At 38.9% G+C, this 26,918-nt stretch overlaps 1 protein-coding gene and 1 long non-coding RNA gene across 4 annotated transcripts in view; one reads left to right on the top strand and one right to left on the bottom strand.

The window, feature by feature from the left end:
- MTHFD1L (methylenetetrahydrofolate dehydrogenase (NADP+ dependent) 1 like) overlaps positions 1-26,918 on the bottom strand; it is a 188,306-nt gene that overhangs the window by 82,917 nt on the left and 78,471 nt on the right. For all 3 annotated transcript variants that reach the window (XM_077896736.1, XM_077896745.1, XM_077896755.1), the window contains one exon: positions 24,327-24,438. In XM_077896736.1, coding sequence (XP_077752862.1) covers positions 24,327-24,438 — 112 coding nt within the window. The remainder of the gene's footprint in view (positions 1-24,326; positions 24,439-26,918) is intronic.
- LOC144284160 (uncharacterized) lies at positions 1,779-9,613 on the top strand. The gene is made up of 3 exons (XR_013352539.1): positions 1,779-1,925; positions 2,219-2,354; positions 8,666-9,613. It is a non-coding gene; the product is annotated as an uncharacterized LOC144284160 (long non-coding RNA).

Below are 26,918 nucleotides of genomic sequence, written 5' to 3'. Positions count from 1 at the left end.
CGTCTCATAGAAGAACTAGTCCTTGCAATCCACTTGGCTCAAAAGGGGTTGGGATAAGAAATATGTCTGTACAGGGCCAATTTTGCTACCTGAATCCTTAAAAGAATTTCTTCTAAACAGAGGGAGGAATGAAACTGTAGCTTCCATGTAGTCAGCACTTTATTTTCTTGCAACAAATCAGAAATAAAAATAAAACCTTTGTACAGGGGAAGCAAGGAATAGGTTGGCTAGACTTCATTCTGAAGCATTGTAGGCTATAATTCCTAAACAGTGCTAAAGGAGTGGAAACTAGACTCTTCAAACTGACTCTCTTTGCCCTGTGTAAACATGTCTATCCAGCTGCAGCTGTCTGCCGATAAACTCAGGGAAGACTCTGTTCAAAGTCACAGAAACACATGAATTCTGAACTTGAGCTTGTGCTTGAGATAGCCTAGTCTTTGAGCATTTTAATTCTTTTTTTTTTTTTCAGTGACTAGAAGGAGACTAAGGAAACCAGGATGAATCATTAATTATAAGGGAAGCTTAGCATTACCATGATAGCTGGAAAAAAAAGCAGCAAGCTTGCTGTCCAACATTAATTTTGAGGATCTAACTCATCTTAATTCTCTGAAATTTTACAAAAAAATCAAATATTTTCTGCTCTTTAGGATGTGCCTTTTTAACCTATGTTCCATGTTCCTCTTTGGTTTTATTAAATGTCTTAAGGTCATATTTCCCTAAGAGTATGTAGAACCAACCAGACACATATAAGGAGACCCACAGAAGGAAATCAGTAAGAAAACAGTATTAGTACTAGTCCAAGCCTTTCCACTTACCCTTTTGGTGATGGCAATGCTTATATATATTAGGGAATTTTGGTAGTAGTATAGAATGCATGAGAAAGTTATTGAGGATGTATCTGGGGAAAGGAAAGAAAAAGATAAGCAAAGTATAAAAAGGACACAGATCAACTTGAACCATATGTTTTCAGTAATGACAAAAAAAACTTTGACAGTAATGCCACTTAGATGCGCTGTGGTGTCAGGACCCAGAATTTCCATCCTCTGGAGTTAATTAGTTATAGACACTGATTCCCATTATTTGAAACCATCATTAATCATCCTATTTTATAAAATAATTTTGACCAAAGTGAAATTTAATTTTGGAAAAAAATGTTAAAAGATGAAAATTAAATTATACATGTTATTTTTACCTCCTTTATAAAAATCCAACTGAATTAAATTCATGAACCCATTATCCAAACAGTTCCCATCTTCTTGTAGCAATCACGAGCATTTGTATAATGTCATCGCCATGACCAGGGTTTTAACCCTTCTGTTTTTAGCAAACAGTGGAGTCCCAGAGTTCTGGCTAGAGGCCTGGAATTTTGGATGATTGCATGGGGGTGGAGCTGTTCTCTTGCTGCTCCCAAGAACTGGTCACAAGGAAGATAATTTGAAAGAGAAATCTGGAAAGGTTTGGCTACCAACATGTCTCACCCTACAATAATCAAAAGATGAAATAGAGCATTTTTTTATTGAGCATTTCAAGAAAACAAATCAAGAAGGAAAAAAGTTAAGATGCCTTAAAATAAATATATTTTATCTGAAAGGTTCCCAGGAAAAATCAACATAAAAAAACCTATGTAATAGCTTTTTCTGCAAGTACAAGAAACCCAGCAAGTGAAACTATGGTTACTGACCTTGAGAACGAATTAAATACACCAACATTCCTAGTATGATAACTTCTAATAGAAGAAACTAAGACAGAGGAAAACATTTTAAGCTTCAAAGTTGGAAGATACTACAATGTATTTAACAAGCAGGCAGAGCAGGGATTCTCCAGTCTGAAGGCAGAGACCCAATGATGGGTCCCAAAATCAACGTACTGGGTTACAACCAGAATTAGAGAAAAAGAAATATTAGGATACATTACACATAATGAGAGTAAGTAGTATTGTTTCAGAAGACATGATTGATTCAGTTCTGTGTACACACACCTGTGCATGGGCGCATGCATTTGTGATTTAAAAAAAAAAAATGGACTTCATGCTTTGAGTCTCAGTCAAAACATCCAAGACTTACTGGCCCGGACTCTACTTTGCAGATTTCTTATCTAACACGGGAGGAGGGAGACCTGCTCATTTTACAGTCATGTCTAGTCCTACTGTTTTTTTTTTTTTTTTTTTTTTTTAAATCCTCAGATGCTTTAATAGAGGGATCTTATTCACTATATATAGGATTCTCTGATGAAAGTGGGCTAGTCACCAGCCGGGCAACCTGACTGACCAGCGAAACCCCAGGGCAGCAGAGGGGCAGCTAAGAGTTGACAGTCTTGGCCGGCTTCACGTCTTCAATTTCGGACAACAGTCAGTGGTAAGTACGGTGGTGCCGCAGTACTTGTAAGATCAATGTAATGATTATTCAGGCCTGGCTCCCTTCTGCTCAGGGTTGGTGCAAACAGCAATGACAGCTCACAAGGAACAATGACCCCAACCTCAGTGTTATCAACCATTACATTTATATTTAGGGTCATGGATGCAACGGCACCCTCGCTATAAGCGATATTTATTTTTGGGGGTAGAGGCAAGAATGGTCTTCACTGTCTTGCCTTCCACATTTCCTCCGGTATGTGTGATATGGACAGGATAGGACAAGCCCCAGTGCCTGTCCTACAGGACTGGATCATGAAAAGATCTGATCTTAAGAAAAAAATTAGAATACACTGAAAAGACCAGTAATTCCTATTTACGTCTATAAAAAACTCCAAGAAAATAACCTTGAAATAACCTTGAAAGGAGGTATGCACATATTTTTTCTTTGGCTTATTTTTGATAAGGACTTTTTCCGTTAAAAAAAATATGATTATTCGTGATATATTATTGGAAAATGTGACGTGAAGAAAGAACCAAATCAGGTACTTTTAACCATTTTCACTATAATCTATTTCCTGGCTATCACTCTACTGTTGACAGAGAAAAGATATCTTTGAGAGGTCCGGTAATATATTTTCTAGGGCAAAGGTAACAATCAGGAATACTTTGAATGTTCCCACCTCCCAACCTCTACCTTATCCTTAAGCCAAAGGAGCCAAAACTACAGTTTGCCATACTTCTCATTTTGTATAAACCAAGAATGAATCCTCAATTTGCCACTTCTTTCTCCTCTGCTTCCCTTTGGAGGTTCCCAGCCTGGCCTTTAATCTAAAAGTGAGTCTGACTTGGGTAAAGCTGCTCATTACAATAGAATTATTTGTATTATACAGGGAAATGCAAGTGTGTAGAAATATTCATTATGTTTATTATACTGGCAAAAGATAAGCATTAATACAAGGCTTCATTATGCTCACCTAGCTTGCAAATTTCAAAGATGGGTCTGTAGGACAGCCAGGGGTGGTTCTCACAAGGACAAGGATCCCTATTTACACGCCTTCATCTCTAACATAATGGATGTCATGCTCTATAGATACTTTGGTATCCTGCTCTTTTCAATGAACCTAATGTGGAACATTTCCTCAAGATACTAACATCTGCCAGATAATATTTTATTATATAGTTATTCTATTATAAGAAGTCATGATTTATAAACCCGGTCTTACTTTTGGCCATGTTCTAAACTCTTCTACAAAAATGATCTGTGATGTACTTAAGAATGAAAGTGAGTCGGTTGGTTTGGCTGACTTGGAAGACAATCCTAAGTATGGTTCTGTAGAAAAGCCAAAAGTCTGCTCTCCTTGACCCTGTCTGGTCAACTGGTAGGTACTGTCAAAAACGAATGGTGATTATAAAATGGCTGATGTGGCATTGACTCAATTGCGTATCTGGAAAACCTCTGGAGCTATGTTATGCTGACAGTGGGTTATCAACTCTTTGGAGATATCTCTTTGGAGTTAGATATCTCTTTGGAGAAAGACATGGAAGAGACCATGTTGAATCAGAAAATGTCTTAGCTTCTCTTGTTGCTAAGTGCAGCAGTGTGACCAAGGTGATGAATTAACAGAAGTGTTAGGTATAACCTCCAGGAAGGCTCTTAATAAAGGGTGTGCCTTTCTTCCTTCTTCCTATTGGCTGGGATATAGATGTGATGATTGGGGCTTGGGCAATCATCTTAGACTACAAGGCAGTATAGAGCCCCTAATGATTGAGGAGCTACCATTCCAGCCTAGACTAGGTTTCTTTTATGTGACAGAGAAATAAACTTGCAGTTGTTTTGGGTCCCTTTCTTTCACTGTTGCTGTTCTTTGTGGGTGAACCTAATCTTAACTGATGTTAGTTAAGTTTCCACAAAAACTGATGTGCTTGTGGGAACAAAGCCTATTCAGATTCATGAAAACATTTTTCATTTCTATCATTTCAGTTTGTACATTATTTCAACATTACTCAGTGTTTTCTTTCTGTGAACAATAGTAACTTTGGGACTGAAGTCAAGGTTACATTTTTGATTTAGAAAAGATGTGAAATTTAAAAAAAAAAAAAAAAAAAAAAAAAAAAAAAAAAAAAGAAAAGATGTGAAATTTGCTTAAAGTTTGACTGATGAAAGAGCTGAAATTTTAGAGGTTGAGATGTGCCCATAAATGTCCCAAAGTTATGTGATTGATAAGTAACTGAAAGAGAATCTGATCACAAGCTTCAGAATTAAGGCAGGGAAGCAGGAACCAGTATGTATGCCAGTATGCAGAAGCACAGGATATACGTGTAGGGCTCCAAAGGGTTTCCTGCTCATCTGACATCAAGGATGGTTCTCGCTCAATTCTACCTCCCTGTGTGTGTTACGTGCTAAACAAAGAAATGCTTTCTGGAGGAAAAATTAAACAAACAAACAAACAAAACAAAAAAAAAAACCAAACCTGTTTTTATAGTTGTTTTGAATACTTTTAGAAGTTACATCACTAAATTATTGCCTAACCCTAAAAAGTAATAACAATCCACACTCAACCAAAGCATTCATGCAATTTTATAAAACAAACAAAAAAGGACTAAACAAGGTGGAAATCAAGAAGGTACTCAGATTGCTGGTATTTGACATTCAGAATGTTTGTGTGCCCCAACACCTGAAAATATGGAAATTTTTTTAAAAAGATTTTATTTATTCACTTGAGAGAGTACAAGACAGCATGAGCAGTGGGGGAGGGGAAAAGGAAGGGGGAGAAGCAGACTCCTTTGCTGAGCAGGGAGCCTGGTATAGGGCTTGATCCCAGGACCCCAGGACTATAACCTGAGCTGAAGGCAGACACTTAACTGACTGAGCCACTCAAAGACCCCAAAAATATGGAAAATGTTAAAGAATCTCATTCATTAGAAAATCTCAATGTGGAAGAAGGAGCACTTCGTGGATGAATAAGCCATTCTCGCTGCCCCTGGAAAGCAGGGCACACAGCCTCAGTCTCTCCCAGATCAGTATGTAGAGGAAGGCTCATCTGGCTGAGCTGGCCTGACTATGGCAGCTACTGGCATTCACCCATCACTTCCACTAGAAAGTAACATAAAGCCCTGACCCTCTAAGCATGACTATGAGCAACCAGATTTAGCTCAAAAAAGCTAAATACTTGACCACATTCTAATGATGACTGCTAATCTGAGGTGCTGGCCTCAACCTCTCTCCTAAATTATAGACCTGCATTTCCTCCCCACTTCCCCCCCTCCTCCCCCTCCCCCGGTGCATAACTAACAAACATTAACATTTTGTCACAGTTGCATACTTTCCTTTTAGGAAGAAGGTAAACAGCACATAGAGAGTTGAGATCCATCCTTCCCCCAAGAGTGGGAAACTCTTACTAACCTGGTGCTTATCCAGGTGCTGCATTTCTACCTGTACATACATACAAAATATAGTGCTATTTTTGTGTCTTTGGAACGTGTTAGAATGTACTCACAATCCACAATCTGCTTTTTCACTCAACATTGTATTTGTGAGATCTTGCTTTGTGGAAATGCACAGTGATCATCTTGTGGGTCTTACAGCACCCACATCTTTACCTGCTGATGGAGCCTTTTCCTAGGGAGGGAGCACCCTTGGGTAGGATTTTGGCCCTTCCCCCCTCTTCTACTTCCAGAAGTTGGAATTACTTATGTGAGGGAGGCAGGGCTGGAAAGAAACACCATCTACATGGGGGTTTCTGGCAACAGTAACTCTGCATTATCGTTCTGGAAACCCTCATAGATTAGAAGCTGTACTAACTCTTTTCCATGAGTTTTAAGGATGTTGAAAATATACCTCCAATCTGTCTTCTCTGCCATAGCTTTGGGCTACTGAACTACTAGTGATTCCTTAAACACATAACCTCTCTGCCCTGACTGCCCCACTTTACTGGATTACATCTTAACCATTCGTCACTGCTTGTCTCAAAAGCCATCTTCTCAGGCTTCTTCCTGGAATAACTATTTAAAAATTGACAATTTATCTCCACTATTAATTACAAGCACAGCCTTCCAGATTAACATTTATTCCCCTCCCAAATGACCTGATCTTAGCATAAGATTCATTCCCTATGTCTTACACTCCAGCCACACCATCCCCAGAATCCACCAACACTTCACCATGCGTTTGTCCTGTGTGCTTTGCCTAGAATGCTTGTCTCCCTAACTCTGCATATCAAATTACTTCAGATGTTTCAAGCCAACTCTCCTTGTGTTAAAAATTACATAAGTAACACACCCTAACAACCCCAAGTAGAAAAGTTTCAAGAATACCAGTAAAACAAAGTATAAAGTAAAAATCAGGCATGTCCTCATTTTCCATAGAGAAAAGCAATCATTTGATATGTATCTTGTTTAAAAGAGTAATCTCTATACCCAACATGGGGCTCAAACACACAACCCCAAGATCAAGAGTTGTGCATTCCATCGACTGAGCAAGCCAGGCACCCTTGCTATACATTGTTTACACCCTTTCACTGCATACGCGGTATGGATATTCATTGCAAAGTTTCTAAAAATGAGAATATTATAAAATTGTTCTGTAATTTCATTTCTTTTACTGTATATATCATGAACATCTTTTCGTGTTTCATATAAATTTATTCTTAGTTACCTTGATGTTACACCAATAATACTAAATACTTTTTTGCTTTTATCTTGAAGTTTTAAATTTAATTTTCACACTAAAATTTTTATCTATCCTTATTCTGAATGTATTGTGATACAGGAGTCTGAAATTTGTGGGTTTTTATTAAAGATTTATTTATTTGTTTTAGAGAAAGAAGAGTGTGCATATGTGTGAGAGGGAGAAGGAGCGGAGGGAGAGGATCTCCAGCAGATTCCCTGCTGAGCATGGAGCCTGGCTCTGGGTTCCATCCCACAACCCTGAGGCTCATGACCTGAGTTGAATCCAAGTCAGACACTTAATGGAATGAGCCACACAGGCACCCCTGAAGTTTGTTTAAAATTAATAGCCAATTGTCCAAATGTCATTTAATCATTAACCCATCTATTAGCAACAGGTTTGAATTCATCTTTATCAAATCATTAATTTCTACATATAATGGAATGAGTCTATTTAGGGACACTTCAGAGGGTTCTTTTGGTATTATTTCTTTCTCTATCCCTCTTTATTATTATGGCAGCATTACCTTGCTTTGATATGGAGAGTTAGGTAGGTCAACCATCATTACTCTTTAAATTTTTTTGTTTATCCTAATGAATTTATTTTTGTAGAATCTAGACACATGTTATTAATTTAATGACGAAGCTCATCTTCCTGCATAGCTCTTATGGTAACTATATAATATAGTGCAGTATAGTACTGAATAGCATAAGATAGTATGGCATGGTATACCATAGCAATTTTATATGTTAGTTTGACAGAGGAATGATAATTATTCAAGATGGATTATTTCCATCCAAGAACATGGGACATGCCTCACTATGGACTTAGGTCTTGCTCTGGGTCTTTCAATAAAATTTCACAGATTTTTTTTCCTCCGTGCTCATTTCTTTCTTTTTTTTTTTTTTTTTAAGATTTTATTTATTTATTCATGGGAGACACACACACACACACACAGAGAGAGAGAGAGAGAGAGAGAGAGAGAGAGAGGCAGAGACACAGGCAGAGGGAGAAGCAGGCTCCATGCAGGGAGCCCGATGCGGGACTCTATCTTGGGGCCTCAGGATCACGCCCTGGGCCAAAGGCAAGCACTAAACCACTGGGCCAATGGGGCTGCCCTCTGTGCTCATTTCTTGTTACATTTATCCCTAAGTATTTTATTGTTTTGAGAACACATATAAGTAGGGTATTTTCCCCCATTATAGTATCTAACTTTTTATTGCTGCTGTAAAGTGAAATTATTGGCTTTTACATATTTACATTGCATGCAACTCATCAACCATAACTTTTACTATTTTAAAAAAATCCTTGAATTTTCTAGTGATAAAATCATACTATATATAAATAAAAGAACATTAGTCTCCTCCTTTTCAATTTTTTAATTTTGTTCTTGTTCTTGTTTAATTACACTGGCTAGGACTCCTAGAATATTGATGAGTAACACTGGTCATCAGCATTCTTGTCATGTTTCTGATATACCAGGTATGCCTTTAGGAGTTCACTGTATAATATAAGGCTGATTGTTAGTGTCTGTTTTACAATTCTATTTAAATTATTCTACTGCATGAGGTCTTTATTATTTCATCGACATGCCTCTTTCATCCTGAAAGTTACTTCTTTACTTTGCTTTATTTGTTTGTTTTTAGGTAGACCCTGCACCCAGCAGAGGCCAATGCGGGACCCTAACTCACAACCCTGAGATCAAGACTGGAGCTGAGATCAAGAGTTGGACACCCAACCGACTAAACCACGCAGGCATCCCTACTTTGCTTTATTTTGGACATGATACTCAAACATTTGTTACCATAATTCTTTTAAATCTTGGGTAGTTTTTAAAAAATTGTATTACTTGTATCAAAGTAATAATAGATAAAATAACATTTATCGTTGAATCTGATAAGAGGGGAGGGTTTTAGAAAACACGAAGAATTAAGGTTTCTTTCTCCATCCCCCAAAAGATATAAAGAGGTCTACAAAAGTCTCCATTGTTCCTTTAGCAGTTACTAGCTTCCAAATATTCCTTACTGGAAATTCTATTGCTTTCTTTGAATAAGAACAGTACAATATTGTAATTATACCAAACATTGCTAAAAGTTTAAAACAACCTCATGGAATTACAATGTTGTAAACTATAATTTATATATTAGCTAAGGATAATTTGACTCTTTTTAGGCTGAATGTTCTCAGCCATGATAGGGTATGATAACAATTACACAATGGAAATTCAAGTCATTCACTGCATACTGGATCTTAATAACCTTCTTAAAAAGCCTATGCCTTTTGTGAATTTCAAACCTTAGTTTAACCTCTGTATCACATTCTAAAATCATTGTATGTTAACTTTCATAGCACTAATCTCTGTAAAACATATTTTGACAAGGGTCTACTTTAACTCTACATTTTATTATGGTAAGCACAATTGTATCAAGATCATATTATTTAGAATATGTGGGGCACCTGGGTGGCTCAGTGGTTGAGTGTCTATTTTTGGCTCAGGTCGTAATCCTGGAATCCTGGGATCGAGTCCCGTATCAGGCTCCTTACAGGAAGTCTGCTTCTCCCTCTGCCTATGTCTCTGCCTCTTTCTCTGTGTTTTCCGTGAATAAATAAATAAAATCTTAAAAAAAAAAAAAAAAAGAATATGCATGAATCTTAACTAGGGATGGGCTAGATAGCTCATGGAAAATAAACTGGCATTTTGTAAATGCAAATAGCTAACGTTAGGTTAGACATTTCTAAAGTTTAAAACTTCTTTCAAGATATTCCCCAAACTTTTTTACACTTTTTATTAATTTATTTAAATACTGTTTGAAGGGGGCACCTGGATGGCTCAGCTGGTTAAGTGTCTGCCTTCAGCTCAGGTCATGATCTGGGGTACTGGGATGGAGCCTCTGCTTCTCTCTCTCTGTTCTCTCCCAAATAAATAAATAAAATCTTAAAAATATGCCTATATTCACCATTAAGAGCCTAGTGGAAATTCAGATACATTTGCCAGCAAGTAAGTCATTCAGTGAACTTGTGTATTAATAGTTTTTCATTAAAAAAACATTTAGTGTCCATTATGCCCTCTACATTGGCTCTATTATGATGACATGGAATGACAGTGACTAGTAACAGAACAGTAGGGTACAGTGGGAAGATCAAAGACCCTGGGGCCAAGGACTTAGGTTCAAATCCCTAATCCCCATTAGCTGTTTGCCTTCAGACAAACTATGGATTCACACTGATGTTTAGTTGTCTTACCTATAACATGGAGGTTATCCTGGGAACTATTTCCTAGGGCTAATATAAAGCATACGAACATATATAACACATATGAAGCCCCCAGGGGGGTGCCCAGCACACAACAGGTCCTCAAGAAAGGTAAACTCTTGTCACTGGGAGTAAACACTTATCCATGCCAGGAACTGCCTCATGTGCTTTAGATGCATGGATTTCCCTGACATTACAGATGAAAGAACAGAGATGCAGAAGGGCTGTCAGTGCACCACAGGGCACAGTGTCCCACAGGTACCACCTAGGGGGGATTTCTGTTTGTTCCAGTGAGTGTGAGGAGCTGGGAGTGGAGCTAAGATGCTGGACATCTTGAAACAGGCAGGACAGTCCCACAAAGATTTGTCCCCTGCCCCCACAAGATCTTCCTTCCAGATACTCCTGTAGTTGACAGACCTTCCCTCAAGTTTCTTTGTTATAGAAATATAAAATATTTTTTCAACCTATCAGTATGTACACAATTTTCAAGGAATGCAAACAACAGTGAACACTGAGGAAAGGTTAGCCTTAACTTTGCCACGAGCTGTGTACTTTTTCAGAAAGTCATGTCGCCAATGCCAATAACCACTTGTGAGATCTGAGTGGCCAACACCACTTAATCCTTCCACATTCATGCTTGTCCCGTGTACTAGGTCTTGTAGATGTGTGCAAACACCAGCAACTCAGAATATCTTCTAATGTAGTTGAAATATTTCTTCCAATCAATATATATTGCGTTACCATAAAATTCTTTTATATCAAAACTAACATAATAATGCTTTCTGAAATTGTACATAGAAGTTTGTAGTACATCTACGTTTTACCTCAGGTCGAGGGTTTGTTATAAAAAGGGGGAAGAGGCATGCTAAGTTTGAGAATGGAATGGGCCACAAAACTTGCTTGTCACAGAGCTGGTTAAGGACAGAGCCAGAATTTGAACCAATGCTCTCCCTAGAGTCCTTGTTTATAATTCATATGCTCTGTGATGAAAAAGTTATGGACTGTTCCCTCCCCTACCTCTACAAAGTTCTCTGAATTGGGGAGGCACTTATTCACTATTTACTGAGAAACTAGGGATACAGCTGTGAACAGATGGGACACTCCAACAACGAGATGGCAATGGAAAGAGCTGCTGGGAGGAGAGCCAAGAGAGGCCGATGTTTAGAAAGAGCTTTATGGAAGAGGAGAAAAGCCCTGCCTGATGTGGCTAAAATCTGGAGCAGAGTGAAGCTCAGAACTGACCATTAAAGCATCAGAGAGAATAGATTCCCAAATAAGAGAGTAAATGGCAGAGGATGGTTGGGAGGTGCCCAGTGGAAAGAGGAGAAATAGTTTGGAAAGTGGCTTTTTTTCATAAGTGTTGGACCTATTGACTCCACAAGATCTACATAAGGGGATAAAAGTGAGTAACTCATTTCAAGAGGATTACAATTGTCCTTTAAAAGGAAGTCCACAGAGAAGTCGGGAAGTACGAGAATAAAATGTGAATTATCTTTGTATGGATGAACTGGATATGATTTGAATTTTCTTCTCTACTTAGGAAAAATTTCTGACTCCTCTATAATGATTGGAGTATTACTTTAACAAACAAAAATTATTTGTTTTATATTACATATTATGTGGGATGTTCCCAAGAGATTTAAATTCCCCCCAGGTGAAATTCTTACACAAGTGTACCTGCAAATAAAAGCAAGAGTATTGGACCTATTGACTCTGCAAGTTGCCTAAAAGCAGCATATACTAAATGACTTAGCTACTCTATTTTTTTCAAATCGCAAAATGATTTGCATCTTGCCTCTCTCCCCTTGGCAGTGATGGTCTTTCCCAAATAAGAAGCCGAATCCCTCATGTTTTGATTAGCATCCCTTTTGGCATCAGAGTATATTTGAGATGTTAAATATGCCAGTTGAATTTCAGACCATATGTTTTTAATTTTAATGTTTAATGCCACTGCAAAGACTCTCTGCATTGTTTCTCAACAATTTTTGAGTTTAAGTTTCTTGAGCTCTTTTGCATTCCAGAGTAGTGGAAGGCTTAGGCAAGACAGGGAGATATGTGCTGGAATGATATCGTGCACCTGTGAATCTGCTGGGCTGCAGGGCATCCGGCTTTCTTTCTAGTAACTACAGAGAATTTCAAACAAGGCCTTCTGGAAGGATTTCCCTAACCAAAAGGAGGGTATTTGAAGCAATCCAATTCCCCTAGATCTCTCAGATCCCCTCTGTGGATGGTCCCAGATGCCTTTGTATGAGAAGGGATACAGGCAATAGTGCTTCCCATTGGCAAAACTCAAATCAGCTCTATGAGCTTGTTTCTTTTTTTTTTTTTAATTTTAAAAAAGATTTTAAATTTTATTTATTTATTCATGAGAGACACAGAGAGAGAGGCAGAGACGCAGGCAGAGGGAGAAGCAGGCTCCATGCAGGGGCCCGACGTGGGACTCGATCCCAGGTCTCCAGGATCAGGCTCTGGGCTGAAGGTGGTGCTCAACTGCTGAGCCACCTGGGCGTCCCATTTTTTTTTTTTTTTTTTTTTTAAGATTTTATTTATTAGTTGACAGAGAGAGATAGAACACAAGCAGGGGGAGCAGGAGAGGGAGAATCAGGTTCCCTACTGAGCAGGGAGCCTGATGTGGGGCTCAATCCCAGGACCTTGGGATCATGACCTAAGCCAAAGGCAGATTCTTAACTGACTGAGCCACCCAGGTGCGCCCCTCAGTGAGTTTCATAGTGTACTCACACAGCTATTCTTCATTTCAAAAATGAATTAGATCTGTGAAAGTTATCTAAAAAGTAAAAATCTTTAACATCTTCAGGTGGTAAATAGTAGCTGGCATCCACTGCTGAGTGTGGGTCTGAACCTCTACTTTTTCCAGTGTTACTGCACTTCATCCACAGAACAAGCCTTGTGATAGGTATTGGAGACACTGTGATTTGGGGATGTTGCATGACCGATCCAAAGAGACGTCCAGCACATGGCAGAGGACAAGTCAAACCAGGCAGCTGGATTAGTGTTTTAGTTTTCTTTGGATATTTTATCAAAAATACGCATGCACCCTTAGGTTAACTGCAGCATTATTTACAACAGCAAAGAAAATGGAAGCAACTTATTTTGTATGAATCAACTCTTTCATAAAAAAATTTTTTTAAACTTAGAAACAGGATTTGTTAATGGTCACCAAATTTTACAACCTGATCTTTTTCAAAGTCTTGGTGGAATTAAGTTAGAGTAATATTAAGTCACACTAATAATTTTGTGGTTCTTATTTGGCCGATAATGGTTTTTAGGTCATTTTCTGCTATATACAATAAAAAATCTGATCATCAACACATAAAATTTAGGATGGTGAGTACTTTGTGGAGGCAGACAAATGGGGTCAAAGGCGGCGGGGGGGGGGGGGGGCATGATTTATCATAGTTTACTATCCCAAATGCACCATGGAGAAAAACAGAAACTAGACTTCTAATTAAAAGTTCAATTACTTTACTATAAGAAAGGGGATAAATGTTTTGTATTCTTCTGCAAATCAATTCTAGAAAATTGGTATCATGTACTCCTTTTTCTGCTGAGCTAGATAATAAAGACCTCAAGTGTTTGTCATCTTCAATAGAGAAGGTTCTTTCTTCCTTATTTCAAAAACACTTTTGGATTGATTTATATTTAGAGAACATATCAACAATACAAATAATAATCAAATAGATAAACTGAAAGTATTGCAAGGGACGATAGTTTTATTCGGAGGTGTCTGAGCAGCTCAATTAGTTAAGCGTCACCCTTTGCTCAGGTCATGATCTCAGGGTCCTGGGATCAAGTCTGGCATTGGGAGCCTTGCTCAGCAGAAAGTCTGCTTCTCTCTCTCCCTCTGCCCCTCCCCTCACTCGTGCTTGCCCTCTTCTCTCTTTGTCTCAAATAAATTAAAAAGAAAGAAAGAAAAATTTTTAATGAAACAGCTTGTAAAACAGAAAAGTAAACAGGCCATAAAGTTAAACCATTTCTTTTCAAAGGTCCACAGAACCTTTTATGACAAATGTTCAGAACTGGACAACACAGGATCAGAATAGGCAGCAGGACAGACTTTCACTTCTCCAAAAACCAGGTACCACTGCCAAGGCAAGTCCAGCATCAACAGGTGAATAGAATAGTCCAGGGAGATGATGCGTGGATCTCCTGAAAGACCAGAAAGCCCTGGTCTCTGAGGGTGAAAGCAGTGCTAGAGAAATCATCTGTTCGGCTGCTCTTCCCTGGGGAGGCAGAGAAGGAGGGAGACCTTTATGTTGTCAGAACAGGTGGATTAAAAAGCAGCCACGCAGGGCCCACTACCTGCATTGGCCTAGAACAGGGCATAGGATAAGGAGTGCTGGGCTCCCAACTGATTTAAATCTACTGAATCTTCTTGACCCGTGTTTTTTTTTTTTTTTTTAGGGCTGGGGCTAGATAGCCACCTCTGCAAGAACACCAAGGAAGAAAAAATTTCACATGTGGTGTGAATTCAGGAAAAGAGGCACCATAAATGCACACAAATTTTGAGGTAATTAAAGGCTTAAATGTAAGAGGTAGCATTTTATATGTCATTATACATTATCTTTATGATTCCAAAAGCAGAAATCAGGAAGACAAAGGATGGAAAAGAAAAAGATAAGGCACGTGTGGGAGAAGATACTTGTAACACATAATGGCAAAGTGTTCATATTCAGAATATAACCCCTAACATCTCACTCCTAAGAACAGACCCTCGAAGACTTGTGCACATATTCACAGGGACACAAGCAAGAATGTTTCCAGTAGCGTTATTTGAAACAGAACACCAAAAAGGAATCTCACTGCCCCCGGTGGAAGAGCGCACAAATGCATATGCTTATATTCATGCCAACAAAGACAACACTACAGGTTGGATGAGGCTGCTTTGATCATAGCTATGCGGATAAATGCAGAAATGTCAGGCTGAACAAAAATAGCATGCCTTCTGCTTTTGTGTGGCCTGCAACTTTCTTATACTATTTTTTTTTTACATTTTTTAATGTTGAAAAAAAAACCAAAAGAGGAATAATATTTCATCATATATGAAAATTATATGAAATTCAAATGTCAGAGTCCATGAATAAATTAATCTATTGGAACATGGCTCCCTTCTTGCAGTTTAGGGCTTCTCTGTGGCTGCTTCTTCACTTTAATATTTGCCCAGAGATGCTATGACACACAAAGCCTAAAATACTTGTCTTGCTCTTTATAGAAAGAGTTTGCTGATCCTTTCTGTAGTGCAAAGCAGGTAGTAAGATTTATTAATGTGTAAAATTTTAAAACATATAAAATGCTACAAAAATACCCTGCATATCTGTGGTTCTCAAATTTATGTGCTGTGGTGTCCCAAGGCTCTGCATTGAACTCAGAAGAGCCATGGGGTATTTTCAACTTTGGAGGGAAGCTCAGTAATACTTGACATCTGTTGAGCCCTGCATTTTCTACTATGTTGAGGTAGTTCATAGTTTCAACTTTATCCCTCTGCCGTCCTTTCAATGACATCATATATTTGTGAAGCCAAATTTTTGGCAGTTGCTGCAGTGAGAGCAAGAATGGTGTGAAAGCCAGTGTGGAACAGGAAATGAGCTTTGAAGCGTCGACCAATCCCAAGGATCGAGAAGTTGTTCAATGCCCAGCAAGGACACACATCTTATCAATAAGTTATGGTGGCAACTTAAACATGAAATAATAGCTTTCCTTTCAATTGATATGTATTCTTTTTTTGAGACAGCTACTAAGTTGTCAAGACATAAACATCCACGAACTTGTTTAAACCTAAACTACTTAATAAATAGTAGTGTTAGGTATTTCTGTTGGCCTCATGTGCCTTAGGAAGCAATTGCTGAGACAACGTATGAACAGAGAAGGTCCAAGAATCTCTGCTGTCAATCTTTTGTGAATACATACTTACAGAATAAAAGTATAAATCATGCCTGGAAATGGTAATCCCTTAATTGGGACAGTGACTTCCTCTAGAGGAATGGAAAAGGGGATGAGATCAGGGAGGGATTCACAGGGACCTCAACTCTGTCTAATGTTTCATCTGAAAAAAAAAAAAAAAAAAACCCTAAAGCGCATGTTATGATTCTTATGATTTGTTATGTGATTCGTCATGATTTTGACACAACTGAGTGAATGAGGGAATATGGGCAGTTATCATATTAATCTGCATACTTTCCTGGATACTGTCTACTCAATATATTTCACTTTTGTTTTCCACATTTTTTTAAGGGCAGAAGAATAGCCCTTAAAGTAAAGGGTGACTTTACACAAAAGCATGGGCAGAGAAAGGTGGGGTGGAATAAAGACCAGCCCTGAGAGGGAGGGAGAATGAGATTAGATCTTAAGCTACATGAGAGACACCAGAACTCCTGGGACAGTGAAAACCACCTTCTCTTACTGGGCTTCCTGAACACTTGGGTTAACAAACACGATTGGTGATTAGGGGTTTCTCTGAAGGTTGGCATGTGACTGACACCTCCACAATTCTTGTCTTTGATTTAATTATGAATATAATCGCTAGAGGAAAAAAAATGGAAGTATCCTAACAAAAACAGGGCCTTGGCTGAGTTCTGTGTTTCTAAATAATGTAAACTGAGCGAGGTCTGGGAAAATTAGAGCTTAGAAAGATGGGAGACCACTTGACGTCAGAATTTTTTAAAGGGTGGGTGAAATGGTAGGAACATTTAGTTTGGTCTGGTTCTCTTCTACTGAAGTGAAAGGATATTTAAAATGGGATGGCAATAAAAATTGAAACAGACAAGCTGGTGACTGGATGAAGCTGCCAGCAGTTTCCTGAAGCCTAAGGAGCAAGATTTAAACGGTTTGCAAAAGGGCACTGGATAAGTAAGGAGAACACCAAGATGTTGTGACTCAACCAGATAACCTTTAATTAGTACCATATTAGGGAGAAACAGCATTTAAAGTAGTAAGGAGAAGAAAAGAAGGAGAAGGAGGAGGAGGAGGAGGAGGAGGAGGAGGAGGAGGAGAAGAAGAAGAAGAAGAACAACAACAACAACAACAACAACAACAGCAACCACAACCACAACCACCACCACCCCTTACGCTGGAATTAAAATTTTTTTAAATAATAATTAAAAAAAAAAAAGAAAGAAAACCCCAAAGTATCCCATCACTGTTGGCCTACATTATTACAGATTGGCACAATATAATTATACTGGTACAATTTTAAATTGTGGCCATCCCCTGTACACAGGTCATCTGAAACTTGGTGTTTTTTTCATGGGAGTGGATGGGAATCAGCTAAAGAGAAATGAGAAAATCACTGTAGGCAGAGCAGCCAATGGACTACCTGTACAGGTTTCGGTGAGAGGGGGCCCTGGGGTTGAGTCCTCTGCCACTTACTGGCTGGGTAAGTGTCCTCCTTACAGAGGACATGTGCTGTAATCTCTCTGAGCTTCACCTACGACATCTGTAAAATGAGGATAATGACATCCACCCCATAGAATTGTTTCAGGCTTCGGTGAGAATGCAGATGACATTTGGTCTGGAGCAGGAGTCTGGAAGTCGGGAACCATGCAGAGAATGGCAGCATTTGTAATGAAAATATTAATGAGCCTTTGTGTCCCAACCCTACTCAGTTTGTCTTAGAACGACCATGGTTATTTATTCTGATCTGGAAACCCTAATCCTGAAATGTTCAGGGCGCAGCTCAGTGCACGGTCTAATATTTTCTTCTGACACACAGTCTGCTCAGGGTAGGGACCCAGGCAGCATGGGGACAGGTCCATAGCACTCTCTATAGATGGCAAGAAGACTCACAGTCAATTTAGGCAATGTCTTGACCAGCATTTTGGAAGAGGATGCTAAATGTCAAATGTGAGTAGAACACCAAAATCCACCACTGCTTCATATAGGTCACTATAAAGTAAGTATGGTAAAATGCCATACAGCATCCCTTAGGCTATGAGAAGACCCTGGATCTTGATCTTTTGTGGGTCATGGACCCCTTTGAAAAATCTAATTAGAGTTGGGAGCCCTTCACTTGTTTAAAAAAAACAAAAACAAAACTGTATACATATGTATATAATTCTGCATTTAATTATGGGAGGGGTGGATGGTAACCACCAGTTAAGAACTCCTAGCTTAAATCCGAACAAGTGTATGCTGAATTCCAGAGTGAAGGAAAGGTATTCATTTGAAACGGGAATGAAAACCAAGTTAAGAAAACAGCAAAATTTAAAAACCAAGGATCATATGTAAGTTTGAAATCCTTACAAATAGTTTAAAAATGAAATAATTTATTAAAGCCTAGAAACTCAATGTTGTTTCTCTTTTCTTTCTTTTTATTTTTTAAAAAATAACACATGATTAGGATTTGATGCCAAAGAAATGTTTGCTTTTATAGCAGTGAATGGAGGTTAAGTGGATTCCCATGAGGACTGTTGGCTAAAGGAGGAATAGAAATAGCTATCACGGGGAGCACTGCATTTCCCCCCCAAATTCTAATGGACTCTTTTGGTCTAATCTGACAGATTTGTGCATTTACAGTTGACTAGTGAACAACATGGGTTTGATAAATGGATGAGTCCACTTATATACAGATTTTCTTTTTGATAAATACAGTATAGTACTACAAATGTATTTTCTTTCCCTTATAATTTTTTAAAAGACTTTATTTATTTATTTATTCATGAGAGAGACAAAGAGAGAGGCAGAGATAGGCAGAGGGAGAAGCAGGCTCCCTGCAGAGCCTGATGCGGGACTTGATCCCAGGACCGCAGGATCATGACCTGAGCCAAAGACAGACGCTCAACCACTGAGCCTCCCAGGTGCCCCTCCCTTATGATTTTAACACTGGGTAGAACAGTCGGTTGAGTGGCTGATTCTTTGATTTCGACTCAGGTCATGATCTCAGAATCCTAGGATCAAGCCTTGTGTTGGGCTCCGTGCTCACTGGGGAGTCTGCTTGAGATTCTCTTTTTCCCTCTATGCATCCCCACCCCGGGATAAATAAATAAATCTTTAAAAAACTAAAAATATTTTCTTTTATCTAGCTTGCTTTATTGTAACGTTACAGTATATAATACATATAACATGCAAAATATGTGCTATTTATGTCATCAGAAGGGCTCTGATCAATTGTAAGCTATTAATAGTTAAGTTTTGGGGGAAATCAAAAGTTATATGGAGATTTTTAACTGCACAGGATGGGGGTCAGTGCCCCAACCACCAACTTGCTCAAGGGTCGACTGTAATTTAATAAATTTCACTCTATTATTAGTCTAAACAGAATATTGATTCCATTATCTTGGAATAATGTTTGCAGAGTAGACAAAATAATTCCCTCCCTGTGTGTGTTGGGATAGAAAAAAAATTAGACTAAATATACCTCACAAAACCCATAGTATGGGGAAAATTCTAAGAGACGTCCATCATCTCGTAAGGTTCTTCGTTAATCAATATGATACTTACTCTCATAAGTGCATTGTATTTACCACTGAGGTTCTGTCTATGGGCTTCTCTCTCACACCATATTATAAATTACTGGAGGCTAAGAAACATGTCTCATATCTCTGATTCCTAGCTCCTACCATATATTACTTGACATAACAACAGAAGCTCAATACATGTGTACTGAAATAAATTATTTCAAAGGACTTAAATAAATAAATCTTCAGTTACTTTTTTTCCAGGGTATTACATAGAACTGAAGTTGCCAGATCATTTGCTCATTTTCAGTTTGACCCAGAAATGCTGTCAGATTGCTTTTTTTTTTTCTGTAAATTAACCTTTTAAATCCTTTTACCATTTTTCTATTGGATTACTTAAGAAAAATTAATCTATAATCCTTGGTGGTTTATATATCTTCAAAATGTTAGTCATTTGTTACCTCTGCAAAGGTTTCTTCTACTCTGTCACTTGTTTTTTAAATCCTGTATCTTTTATCATACACAATTTATTCTTTAACATGACCCAAATTATCAATCTTCTTTTGGATTTGGGCTTTTTATATCTTAAGAGACACAGACTTCAGGCAGCCCGGATGGCTCAGAGGTTTAGTGCCGCCTTCAGCCCAGGGCGTGACCCTAGAGACATGGGATTGAGTCCCACCGTCGGGCTCCCTGCATGGAGCCTGCTTCTCCCTCTGACTGTGTCTCTGCCTCTCTCTCTGTATCTCTCGTGAATAAATAAATAAATAAAATATTAAAAAAAAGAGACACAGACTTCTATAAACAATGACTTTTCTAAGGACATAAAGTCTCTCACAGGCATCAGATAAACCCATGTCTACTGCATTTAACTTCTGTGGGAGGATATTAAAATGGGGCTCTTTTGGTTTCACTTTTGTCTGAAGCCCCCAAACAGTGTCAACTGCTCTCAAGTTAAAGGATGATGCTAAACTCAGCAGCATTTGCAAAGATGATATTGAAAATACACTATGTAACCTTTAGCCCAACAGCTACCTTGAGTTTTCATAGGATTGATAGCGTTAGAAGCCAGTAAAGGATGTCTTCAAAGAAAGTTATCAGTATGCACAATCCCACTGCCCACACCCCAGGGGAAAGGATGTGGAGCTGGTGAGCGAGGCTTTAAATGTATGACTAGAAATGGTGTCCCTGTCTTAGAGGGACACAGTGGTCACTTGGGGATGAATAGAAGTCTGCAGGCTGAAGCGAAATAGCCCCTACAGCAGAACAGAGACTCAGGTGAGAGATGTAACTGCATTCCTGCCAAAGGTGAGGTCACAGGTTGGAGGGTTGTGGTACCTGGAGATCAGGTATTGGCTTAGCAGTAGGACTGTCTCAAAGGGAGGCTGCCCACAGGATTTCTGCCATGAGTGTGGGTCCTCTGCTAGAAGAGGTTGGACAGGTACCATTGAAAGTCAAAGCTTCAACTCTAAAGGGGCCAGAGGCACACTAAGTGCAAGGTGATGGAGGATAAAAGAAGCCACTTTTCCCATCCCATCATCAGCCAAATGCAGGCCCAAGATAGGAGAGACTTAAATTTGAAAGAAATCCAGAGTTATTTTTATATAAGACTGCACCCACATTTTTTTAAAATTAAAATGAGACTATTCTTATGACAGAAAGTGATTAGAGAAATTTTAAAAAGTTTTTTAGAGGAACCAGGTATTAATGGAGAGGGAGGGATCTACCATAAATTTCATCCACTGCAGCCCACAGACCAGGCTTGACCAGGCAATGGGGGCAAGGGTACTGTTTTTTGATCATGCCCCACTCTCACTGCTCAATACCTTGGCTTTGCTTCCAACATTCCAATGAAGCCATGGCATTAAGGTACCACCTTTGTGAGAATTTAACATTATAGGTTTTGAGTCGTGCGTGTGGTCTACACATAGTTATGCAAGTCACTGCTGTCACCTAGTTATACATACTGAAGGATAATCTTGATATATTAAAACTAACATAAAATGAGTTATTTGCATACCATGTTCATAGCAGCATTATTCACATTAGCCAAAAGGTAAAAGCAATCCAAGCATTCCTAGACAGATGAATGGATAAACAAAATGTGGCATACATAAATTGGAGTATTATTCAGCTTTGAAAAGCCAGGAAATTTGAGCAGATGATCCAACATGGGTGAATTCTGAGGATAATATGCTAAGAAATAAGCCAGTCACAAGAGAGCACAATACAGATATGAGGAATAGTTACCAGGGACTGGAGGAATAGAGAATGAGGAGTTGTTTAATGGGTAGAGTTTGAGTTCTACATTATGAAAAGAGTCCTGGTGATGGGTGGTGGCGATGGTTGCACAATAAGGTAGAAGTATTTGACTACTAAATGGTACACTTAAAAATGGTTAAAATGATGCATTTTGTCTCATGTATTTTACCACACTTAAAAAATAAAATCATTATCCAAAACAAAACAAACTGTGAATTAAAAAGGGGAAATTTAACTTTTATTAGTCACGGATTAATGATAGGGAGAATAATAATGAGGAGTGGCTAAGAATTATCACGGAGTCCTTGCATGTGTCAGGTGCTATACCAAGACTTAACAAGCAGTCTGATTTAAACCTCATTTCAAACCTATGAAGCAAGCCCTACCTAAAGCCCTATTCTATAGATGAGGATACTGAGGCTAAGAGGGTTAAGTTGCCTAATGTTACACAACTTGAAAGGAGTTGAGCCAGCTACTCTGACTCTAGAGCTAGCACTCTTGACTATCTTTCCATGGACAGATTTCTGTCACTGAATTCTCTACCACTTACAAATTCTTAGACTAGAAGAGGTCATAGAAAGCATTAGCAAAATCACTGACGTTTGACTGGTTGGCCATGGTTTACACAGCAATTTCTCATTTGATACTACTCATTAAAATACTGCAAGGTATTCTCTTATTATCAAAAGAGGAAATTGATAAGTTAAGTGACTGGTCTCAGATCACACTACCAGGTAGAGCTATGATACCATAGCTTCTACCTCAGGGTCACAGCTGCCCATCCATACCAAATTCCTCATTTCTCCTTTTTCAAATGAGAACATCTACAAGGGACACTCCCATAGAGGCTAATGGTTTGTCCAAGGTCACACAGAAAGCTAGTATGTTTTGCACACATCATCAACATATACCTTTAAAAATGCTTTGCCACAATAACACATATTCTATAAATATATATATGGACAAAGTGAGGATGGGTACAGAAGCAGAGAGCTCTGTCAGCACAAAATAGAGTACTTTCTACTGGAAGCTCTTTCATTTGCATAGCTGATGCATTAGAACCACCTCTTCACGTAAGCACCCAATTTTTCAGTTCCCGCCCTTCCCAGACTCCTGGTCCATTAGCTCTACAATTATGCTGTGATCAATTGAGCAAATCCATTTAGATGGCATGTCTAGCCACTCTCATAGTGGATTTGATACCAAAGCAGCAAAGTACACAAGAACTGTATAATACAGACCTTGAGGAGTGAACTACATAAATTCTCATCGGATTCTGACTGTATATCTATTGAGGATTCTTAAAAACAGTCTTGATAACCTGGGATGAACTTTTTAATGGCTGAGTGTAAAAGTGCAGTGCTAAGCTCTTTAGACCAGTAGGAATATGTCTAATAAAATAACTCACTTCTGAGTTTGATAAAAGGCTGATGATGAGTGTAAAGGAAACAACTGCTAGATTTGATGGTTGCACTGTGGCAAGTGGAGATTACCTATTGGCATGTGAAAATCTGCCAGCATAGTCTGTTTGATGTCAAATGATGGTGTTACTTCAAGAATCCTTGTTCTTGGTTTGCCCTTTGTTGCCTTAAGCTCATGGGTGGGTCTGGGGCTAGCACTGACGGAGCAGACTCTATGGCAGCTGCCCCCTCCTACCTGACTGGAATTTCCAATGAAAACCAAAGAGAAGCAGGTACCACAAAGGATACCTTATCAAGTAGTACAATGTCCAAAGTCCTACCAGTTACAATTTCCAAGTCCGGTAGTTGAGAATCTCCCCTCTGTTAGTCAAAGAAACATCCTCTAATTTGAGGAAGAGCAAACTGATTTCTAGCACTGATAATGGATAACAGTTAACAAGCACTTCTTCTACTAATTACATACAGCATTTGACAGTATGCTCCATGGGGGGGTGGGTGGGTGGGGTGGTGGTGTCTGGTTTCCTCACCATGTATTCTCAGTTGAATAGCATGCCTTGTTGATAGGAGATTCTTATTAAATATTGGCAGAATGAATAAATGATCTCATTTGGTTTTCACAATAACTCTAGAAGTTTTGATATAATATCGGAATCACAATTTTCTAGATGAGAAGACAGAGGCTCAGATGTTCCTTAAAATGTGTCCAAAATCACTCTAGCAGCAAGGGTCAGAGTTCATATTCAAACCCTTAGGTATCTGACATCAGAGTCTATGGTTCAAACACAACATCATTTCACTTTTACAAACCAGAGCCTAGGGCTTTTGCAGAATTGAGACCATCTATGAAAGGTGGGCCTAAAAGAATATATTTCAAGTCAGAATGGATATCACTCTTGTTCAGTCATCAACTTTTAGATTTCTTCCATATTCTACAACAACTAAATTTAAAAGAAATGACTTACCTACAAATCCTTCTTCACCAACCAGTTTCAGGGCAATTTTATCAGCCAACACAGAAGAGTTGCCATGGGCAATGTTAGCAAAGGGGCCAGCATGCACAAATACAGGTGTCCCCTACAGAAATTGAAGAACAAATTAAAATCCCAAAAGACAAAGGGAAGAATGAATCATGACGGCGAGTCCTGGTATTTCAAGACTCACCAAAGCCATTCTGCTTTTATTTAAGACTGTATATTCAATGTCCAACTTCTCTCAAAGAAAATGAAATTGCCTTGACTCTCTCAATGGACTAAATTCCTGGTATACTCTGCAACCATGTCATTCTAAATACTGAACTAGGGAGAAAAATCTCTAAGAATTTCCCACTATCATTTTGATAAAGCACTCATTAATTAAGTGCCTCAGTATGAAGTAAATTACTTACCTCACTTCATAGTATTCTGCATTATATATCTTTTAAAAGAATAGAACTAAACCCTGATGGTCTAAGAGGCTTATTTAAATGTACTTTTTCTCTAGTGAGAAATCAATCACTTCAAGAAAAATCTAAAGAAGAATCCCTGGGTGGTTCAGCGATTTAGCGCCTACCCAGGGTGTGATTCTGGGGTCTAGGGATCGAGTCCCACATCGGGCTCTCTGCATGGGGCCTGCTTCTCCCTCTGCCTGTGTCTCCGGCCTCTCTCTTTCTGTGTGTCTCTAATGAATAAATAAATAAAATCTTAAAAAAAAAAAAAAAAAGAAACATCTAAAGAAAGCAAAAAAAAAAAAAAAATCAATTTAATTCATGAATTGTGTATTAATGTAGGACAACCTAAGTTCATTTTGGCTGTTTTGTGGGTTTTTTTAATTTTAACTTTTTTTATTTATTTGACAGAGAGAGAGAAAGAACACGCACATACAAACAGGGAGACAAGCAGAGGGAGAAGCAGACTCACCACTGGGCAGGGAGCCCAATGTGGGGCTCGATCCCAGTATGCTGGGATCATGACCTGAGCTGAAGGCAGACACTTAACCAACTGAGTCACCCAGGCACCCCTCACTTGTTTTTATATTTATAACAATAAGCTTGTTCTGATTTTTAAAAATTCTGTATAATGTATAAGTCCTTCTCATTGTTTTAACTGGTTTACATGTTAAAAATCTGGTAACTATTAAGACAATAAAAGCAAAGAAAATTTTCACTCTTGGTAAAACGCTAGAGTAATTCTTACTAAAAAGAAAAAAAAAAAGAAAAACAAAACCCCACCAAACACCAAAAAACCACTCAAACCAATCCCAATATAAAGGAATCATCAAAACCTTTAGATTTAATTCATTAAAGAAAATCTGTCAATATATTCATTTTAAATGCCATATCTATACTTTTCCTTGATGAGTGAGAACAGACTGTAGCCCTCTCTAAAGGCATTTATCTACATGCACTGAAATGTTCAGGTTTTATTCTGAGCCCAGCTGGGGCTGTTGGAGTCTGTGTCTGGGAAGCCTTGGATCCACCTGTGAAAATAGAGGCTGCCCTCTTACTGACAGGGGGTAAGGCAGGGAGTGATGTGGGAGCTGGGAGGCTGGGAGCCACGGGAAATTCCCATGAACCACGATGGGCTGCTAGCCGAACGTTTTTCAAAGACGAGAGCTGAACAAAAGCAGGAAGAAAGGCAGGGAAGGAAAAATCATCTCGGAGAATGAAAAAGAGTTTATCAAAGCCATTCTGTGTGTTCTCTATTTACTCTTCTTCCCAGAGTCCGCAGGGCAGACAATGATGGGGTCCTGATGAGGTCACTCAGATGTCTGTGGAAATAAAGCTGGCAAAATGAAATCCAGGTGCTTATGGATGTCAGTGCTTATGGGTACGGGTGCTTATGGATATATTCGTGTGTGTGTTTAGAGTTTAGATCTGTGTACCTAGCTTTAACTTCTCACTTCGGTCCAGATAAACCTTCCAAGGGCTCTGAGGAAAACACTGTTTAGAACTTCAAGTCTCCTCCACCTCCTCCCCTTGCAGCCCTGCAATGTGGCTGCCTGTGGCCAGCTAGTGGAGCTGGGGACAGGGTAGTGAGGGGAAGGTCACAGGCTCTGGCCCTCAGTCTATACCCTGCCACATTTGACGAGGTCATCGGCCTGAGAAGTACCAAACACTGGTCTCTGGCGGAGGACAGGTGACAGGGTGTGGCCAGATCAGCATAAACAAACACTTCATTAGTAAAGTTACTGAGGTAACTTCAGCAGCGTTTTAATTTAAAATTAAAGGCCACACAGTAAATTACTCACTGAAGCAGGATTAGAGCCCTGGTTTTCAAACTCCACTACGGAGTCTGAATGGAAAAATTTGTTGATCGTTAGACATTCAAACACAGAGATACATATGCTCACAGGCTCAACTAATATTTATGGTTCTGATACAATACACAGAGTTAAGTACTTAGTCTAAAAAATTCTATGATGGGATGTCTGGGTGGCTCAGTGGATTGAGTGGCCAACTCTTGATTTTGGCTCAAGTCACAATGCCATGCTCCCCACTGAGCATGGATTCTGCTTAAGGTTCTCTCTCCTCCTCTCCTTCTCCCTCTGCCCTTACCTCAGCTTGTACTCATGCTCTC

Source organism: Canis aureus, chromosome 1 (genome assembly GCF_053574225.1).
Source record: "Canis aureus isolate CA01 chromosome 1, VMU_Caureus_v.1.0, whole genome shotgun sequence".
In the NCBI taxonomy this organism is placed as follows: Eukaryota; Metazoa; Chordata; class Mammalia; order Carnivora; family Canidae; genus Canis; species Canis aureus.
The sequence above is the reverse complement of the archived record's forward strand: the minus strand, read 5'-3'. Positions and strand labels throughout refer to the sequence as shown.